The sequence below is a fragment of the Gadus morhua genome, chromosome 4 (assembly GCF_902167405.1).
Source record: "Gadus morhua chromosome 4, gadMor3.0, whole genome shotgun sequence".
Taxonomy (NCBI): domain Eukaryota; kingdom Metazoa; phylum Chordata; class Actinopteri; order Gadiformes; family Gadidae; genus Gadus; species Gadus morhua.
The window spans coordinates 31166849-31174130 of record NC_044051.1 but is presented as its reverse complement, the minus strand read 5'-3'; the positions used below and the strand labels follow the sequence as shown (position 1 = coordinate 31174130).

The window sequence follows — 7282 nt, the reverse complement described above, 5'->3', positions numbered from 1 at the left end:
TGTCTTCTACTGCTAGGTCCAAATGTGGATTAACTAATTCCAGTAGCTACCGCAGGATAACAACAAACAGGTGCTTGCTCTGGGTCACGAGCTCTGGGTCACGAGTACTGCACGAAGGGGTCGCGCGCGGGGGGGGAGGGGGAGTACAGTACGACCGTTTGATTGACGTACTTACTGTCAAATGCAACTCGGTTGCTCTGGAAATCATTGGCTGGAGTTTTTCGAGCCCTGCCCGTTCCACAGATGATTGACTTGTTTAATTTTCATGTCAGTACTTCTAACTCACTGGCTGCAAGTGGGTTATGATAAGGATTTCAAGTAATTCTGCAAAAATGGCCAAAAAAGCGAATTCCATACCCAACCTTTAAATAAAGGGTGCTAAACTTTCGGCTGGCTGAAACACTGCTATTGGTCAGCTCAAAATGTCCATATTAATGGCCGCCACAAACTGTCACAAAACCGTAACAAGGAATAGTTGTATTCTCTGGTTTAGCTTCACACCAGGTCCTTTGTCTGGTTTCTAGTGATATGGAGGATGGCTTTTTGTTCTTTGAGTGCTGGGATGAGGGCAGTGGATTTGCTTTTGTGACTACAGCTCAGCCTCAAGGATTTAGGATCTGAGGAAACAGTGGCAAAATGATATTGCTGGTTGTAATTAGTTTAAGGAATTTAGAAGATACAGAAGAAGTGCCTCACAGAGATTGATGGAAAATCTAGAAAGGTTCATACATTTTTTAAGCTGCTGCGATAAGATTCCAGAGTTGTAAAGGTAGAGAGCGGAAAAAAGAGTGGACGAGAGCCTGATTTTGAAATAAACAACCAAAAACAGGCTCCGAATATATCACACTCAATAATAGTTGATGGAAGGCCATTTCTGAAGAATTAAGGTATTTTACTTCAGACACATTTCAAAAAAAATAAAAATGCAGACAGAATCTGCTGCGAAATGAATTTGCGAATACTAACAAACCATCATGACACACATTCTCCAAGAACAACATATATTTTATCTTTGTTCGTCTGTGTTATCCATGTGGATACTTTATTTTATTTATCATCTTGTCTATGTTGTATGTGTCTGCTGTGTGTGACGTTTTCAAGCTACTGTAACTTTGAATTTCCCCTGGAGATCAATAAAGTATACATCTATCTATCTATCTATCTATCCAACAAATACAAAAGGGTTCCTACGGATTTCGTAAGGACCCCAAATGATAGTGACTCAGGGTCCGGTCAGAGAGCCTTAACACGTTGCATTGAGGTGTGGCTTACCTTTTGGGAACAAAGAGAACCAGTGGAATCATTCCTGCAGGCACAGACGTTAGGCCGGACACAGCGACTCCCGTACAGGCAGACTTGTTGACAGTGAGCTGGAAGACCAAGTAAAGGACCAGGATGTAAAGGACAATTTTTATTAGGTATTTATAAATAATTCAGAAAGGTTAGACTGAAGCACTCTTTAGTTCAGCAGTCAATCCTCGAACTGAATCAGGCACCTAATCCCTGATCAAATGCACGCTGATTGGCCTTAAAAGTTGTCGTCATTGTTATGATGAATGTATGTATTTTTATTTTAGTGTCCTGTCTTGATGTCCTGTTTTTGATGTCCTGTCCTGATGTCTTGTCTGTGAGGTTTGTAAATAGAGCTGATGGGATGCAAGACAAATTTCTGACTTGCTCTGACAATGAAGTACTATCGTATCGTATCATATATACTGTATATATATATAAAACATCCATTTTATTCCAAATAAGTGTTTAGCAGTTGGACTGTGGGGCTGGGTGGGGCTGCACACCTGTTGCAGATCAAGTAATCAGTGCGCACAGGTTCAACCAGCCATCTCCACCCACCTGACGCCTGATGTCCACCGGGGACGCGCCGCGGAATGGCTGCGCCAAGGTCACCGCTGCTGATCGCTGCCGCGGCGCGTACGTCCCCGGTGGAAATCAGGCGTGAGTGTGTGTGGAGATCTCCTGCATGGCAGTGGAGCGCCATTGTCATGTTCATTTACTGCAACTTTTACAATAAACCAGACTTCTACACCACCACCCTGCGTCGTTGTCTGTAGGAGCCCATTAAAAGTCACCCAGGTGCCGTGTAGCATGGACCTTGTTACAGCCATCATGCCGGGTTATCAAAGTTTCTGGCTCATGATGATACATAGAGAAGGATGCATTAAAAGAGAGAATACTTACGAATTTGACACAACCTGCCTTGCCATCCGGGTAAACAGAGGCAGGTGTTGGAACCCACACATTCCCCTCCATTAAAACACTTCTGGAGACAAGTAGCTGGACAGAGCACAAAGATAATACAGTTTAATCCAACTTGTATCAAATATAACTGCTATCCAATTACTACTTATCTTGTCTAATAAGCCTCTTGCACGGTGCTCTGCTGCATACTGAAAGTGTAGCAAGGGGTGTATATACATTTTCATGTGACAAGTACCTGGTCAGCCAAATCCAAAAGGGGGTTATTTGTTCATAAAGTGAAAGTTGAAATTGCTATAAGTAAACTATGTAATGACAACGACATTTGGGGCATTCGTACAGAGAATTTTCTAATCCGATAACTAGAAAAAGTGACGTTTGACCAGATGTTTTCCTTGACATGACACGTACTGCGGCAGAGGAACATTAGAATTTCAATAGAAGTTACTAATATAACTATGTTATAACCCATATAAACCACTCAGGTGTGTCCCGTCAGAACTTAAAGTCTGACAGGGATGGAAATGCATTCGTGTTGAGGCCTAAGCATCACCGCTGTGGTTTAGCTTCGGGGTTCATTCCTTTCATACACTGTGCGGGCTAAACTGGTTAGACTCTTTGAGTTTCCAGAACTACTTACGTTTATCACATCTCCTGCCCCTCCAGCCTGACGGACAGTCACACACACCTGGACCCACGCACCTGCCACCGTTCATACACATGGGTTCACACACACCTACAGTGAGGGAGAGATTAAAACGTTGTTTATGTTTGCCGACCGGGTTCTCTGCACAGAACTAACAACGATTAACACATTATTTGGTAGAGTCGGAGAATGCAGAGAAGAAAGGGATGAAAAACATTGGCATTAATCCAAGGCATTTTACACAAACATCGCCGGTCAACTGTGTTGCTCACAGTTGGAAAAGGGATGATAAACACAAGGATGGGGTGGTACAGTAGATGGAGCGAGCTAGAGGGGGGTGTAGCGAGGGAGGGGACAGGACTCACTTTTGTCGCAGTGCTTCCCGGTGTAGCCATCTGGACAGGAGCACATGTTGTTCCTCATGCACACACCGCCATTCTTACAGGGGGGAATGCACACCGCTAAGGATGAAGGAGGGTCGTGATTAAAGGTGATGGAGTCAAGACAAGCCAATGTGTGTCAGATGTAACAACTGTTAAAAAACTAATTTTATGTAATATATATATATATGCTATGGCATACGAGATGCATTGAATATATGTCAGGGCTGAAGATTCTACTTGTGCCACTGGTGCCACAAACATTTTCAGTTGGTGACTCACTAACAAATGTTATTTCTATGAATATAGAAATAAAACCACTAGAAGGATCAACGACCTGGTGACCATTGACCACCAAGTCAGGGGCATTTTGGCCAAGACAACATAACATTGACCAAACTTAACATGCAGTGGTCCCACTTGTGCATCATTTGAATGATAAATATGAGGTGTGGTGTGAGAGCATGCCAAGAGGGTCATTTGCGTCAGTCTCACAAGTGTGTGTCATTGACACACTGGGTGTATCATTGTAATGTTTGGTGTAATGGTGTGTTCCTGAATCCTTGGACGCCAGCCTTCCAAGTTGCACTTTTGACGTCATATCCGGTCTCGGAGCATTTATAGCGTTCCTGTTCGTTTTTTTGATTGTGTCAAGAGATTGACTAGTCGCTTTTTATTGTTAGCTACATTAGCCTATTTAGCAAACCAGCCCGAAAAAACAAAAAACAGAACCTTACATTGTATTGCACGCACACCCAGACCATGCAATGCATAAATTGGTGACCAGAATAAAGTAGCAATGTCATCAAGTGTGTAAGAGAAATCCACATTAAAATCACCAACGTGGTACAAACACAAAGAAAATAAATCTCTTCACAGGCGCAGCCATTTTGTTGAGAGCGTCATCACTGCTCTCGGTCTACTCTCAGAATTCCGAAAGATGAAGACAAAAAAGGGGCGTGCCTCTGAGAAATGCCGCAAGAAAGCTGGGAGATCTTCGACTTTCGACTCGGAAGTCTGGCATCCAAAAATTGAGAAACACACCCTAAGCCTAAGGGTTACCATGTTCACACTGCAATCCGTAGAATCCATGGGGACAGTTGCATGTGTCCAGTCCAACACAAGTTCCTCCATTCAGACACACAGGTGAGCAGAGTGCTGTAAACACATCAAAACATCAGTACACACGCACACACACACACACACACGCACACGCACACGCACACGCAAACACAAAGAGTAACAGGGGAGTTTGAAACACAGATACATGACCACACCACTTGCAAACTCAGAGGGCACATTAAATAGGATATACACAAACACAAAACACATTCAGGCAATGCAATTAAACACGCAAACACACCTGTCTCACAGGAGGGTCCAGTCCAGCCCGGTTGGCACGTGCACTCGTCTGGCGATACGCAATGGCCCCCGTTATGACAGTGACGATTACACACCACTGTGGACCAGAAACATCAACATCAATAATGGCTAAAGACTTGCTACCATGACTGCTGCTATTTGTGAAGGAAATACAACAACTTGATACAAAATCTGCACATTTACTCAGACATAGTAGCCCCGGTTTCTCTGTGAAATGGTTGTATTGGGTATGAAATAAACTTTTTATGAAAATAAACAGGAAATTAAAAATGATACACAGGCCGATGTTTCTCTGGGGCGGCTCCAGACTTACTGGTCTCACATCGTGGCCCAACAAAGCCATACAGACAGGAGCAGGTCTGCAGTCCCACACAGGTACCGGCGTTCTGGCAAGGGGAACTGCACAAAGCTGCGAAGATAAACAGTGACGCATTTTATATTCCACCAATATATACAGTGACACATAGAAGGAACATTTTCACTGTGGCTGCGGGGACATTTGTGGTTTTCAGTAAGCTTCTTACAAGGATAACTCACCGAATGAATAATGAATATATATAACCAATGGTAATACATATACCACTAATTAAACTTAAATTAGCATGAACTCAAAAAATAGATTATTTGTGTACATTGCTGCCGATGGCAGGGAGATAGTTAATAAGGCTTAAAAAGACATATGAATGATGCATGACCATATTTCCTTGGATCAGTGTAGTAACCGACAAAAAGTTGCCGGAACCCATTTTTATCTGAAATGCCCCTCTGGCATTAGCCACTGTCTGACACTCTCTGATGGCTGGCCTGTAAATTGCTGTGAAGCAACGAAGTTGTAGGTGTAACATGTTTTATATTCTGTTGCACACATCACATCTGTGACAGATTATGCCTAATTGTGATGAATAGCCTTTCATACCATAAAAAAGTTAGGGAAAATAAGTCATGGAGTGAGTTTGACGAAAAATAATCAAAAAAATATTCCCATGTAAATATTGAAAAGATGTTTGAATTATAAAAGTTAAATAGGCGATGGGCGACAAAATGTTGACGCGTGAATGTGCATTTGACGCAAGTAAAAAGCCATTATCCATTACCTCTTTCACATGCATCGCCGTGGTAACCCGGTGGACAGGCACACACCCCTGGCGCCACGCACTCGCCTCCGTTCTGACACTCGGGCAGACATATGGCTGAAAGGAAAAAGAGCTAAATTAAACCTTTTCAGAGTCGTTTTTACAATAGAGTTGACTGAAAGCATGAACCAAAGGTAACTGCAATAAAAAGGCATCCAATAAAGCAAGGATATTTCCCTTTATTCCCATTATTAAAGGTGCTGCAGTAAAGATTTAAGAACTTTGTTGTAGGGTAATTTATTTTGAAATGGCATAGCAATCTGTAAACTATTATTGAGTTAAATGTGCTCTGAGGACAATGGTTTGGAGTTGACTGCATGTGACCCAATGTGACAAATTATTTCTGACCGGTGCATATCTTCCCTGAATCATTCGGGATTCATGCCTGCCAATCACAGGTGTGTGAGATGCAACACTTTTCAAAGATGGAGAAATGTAGGGAGGGAGCAGAGAGGGAGGGGATGTTGTTTTGGTTGATTGGCTTCAAAACTTGGCTCTCTTTTGCTTTGTTCTCCTCTCTCTCTCTTTACAGCTCTTGAATTGACAGTAGCTTTTAAAGAATCACGGAAGAGTAAAGAAGAGCCTTTTCACTCACCAGTCTGACAGCTCGGCCCGGCGTAGCCCTGTTTACAGCGACATGAGTTGGGAGCGGCACACTCCATGTTCCCGCCACACGTGTGCCTGCAGAAGGCTGTAGTGACAGACAGGGGACGCCAAACAACAGTTAATCCCATCTGCTTTCTCTAACCAACACAGCTGCCGCCCCTCATGTTATCATTGTCATTGTTTTCACCATTTATACTGCAAAAAATAAATATAAATATGAAATTAGTGGGTTTATTTTCTGTGGTACGATGTGGTACTCTTTTCCATTGGAAGATATATTGGCCTGTACATCTTGTATATTGGCATGTTCATGTGAAACTGACCAGTTTTTGACCAGAATTTGACCAGTTTGCTAAGACCCCAGGTTAATTGTTGACATTGTGTAAGTCATGAGGTAAATCATTCATGATTTACCGCGCGATCCAAAATTGGCAAGCCATTAGTTGGCAAGCCATTGACAAGCCAGTTTTATTCTAAAGAATTTAGTAGCCTCCATAACTGCAATTTTTTATTATCCAACACAAGTAAGCGCATACGAATTGCTAGGTGCCCGCAAGCACCTAGCCACATGCGTGAGTGAAGATATTGGCTGTGTTTTAGGCAGATCCTTCAGAATCCTGATGGCAGAGCAACACTTCAATATTACATATATACATTTATTTTTTCGACTGCCTCGGCTTCTTCATTTCGTATGGCTCCTCAATCTATCACTCTCAGCCCGTCTGAACTCAATTTCTTATGCAGACTACTCTGCAGAAGTTTTTGCCAGGATGGTGGAATGCGTCCTCTACATGCTCCTCTTTCATAAAACTCGTCGTGTCTGATACACATATTGGCAGTTCGAATTAACTTACATGTGTTGGACAGACCAGAGACACAGCTATGGCAGCTGCTGAACACTTGTTAGGAATAGAATGGAT

At 42.7% G+C, this 7282-nt stretch overlaps 1 protein-coding gene across 2 annotated transcripts in view; it reads right to left on the bottom strand.

Moving 5' to 3' along the window:
* Positions 1-213: 213 nt before the first annotated feature.
* The window catches only part of si:ch211-246m6.5 (von Willebrand factor D and EGF domain-containing protein), a 34627-nt gene continuing 27558 nt past the window's right edge, over positions 214-7282 (bottom strand). The window contains exons 24-34 of one of the 2 annotated variants that reach the window (XM_030354941.1): positions 6352-6447; positions 5718-5813; positions 4937-5032; positions 4604-4699; positions 4303-4398; positions 3226-3321; positions 2855-2950; positions 2197-2292; positions 1852-1974; positions 1273-1370; positions 214-617 (exon numbers count right to left, since the gene is read on the bottom strand). In XM_030354941.1, the coding sequence (XP_030210801.1) occupies positions 603-617; positions 1273-1370; positions 1852-1974; positions 2197-2292; positions 2855-2950; positions 3226-3321; positions 4303-4398; positions 4604-4699; positions 4937-5032; positions 5718-5813; positions 6352-6447 (1004 nt within the window). In that variant the 3' untranslated portion in view covers positions 214-602. The remainder of the gene's footprint in view (positions 618-1272; positions 1371-1851; positions 1975-2196; positions 2293-2854; positions 2951-3225; positions 3322-4302; positions 4399-4603; positions 4700-4936; positions 5033-5717; positions 5814-6351; positions 6448-7282) is intronic. The other variant, XM_030354943.1, reaches the window with a different exon arrangement.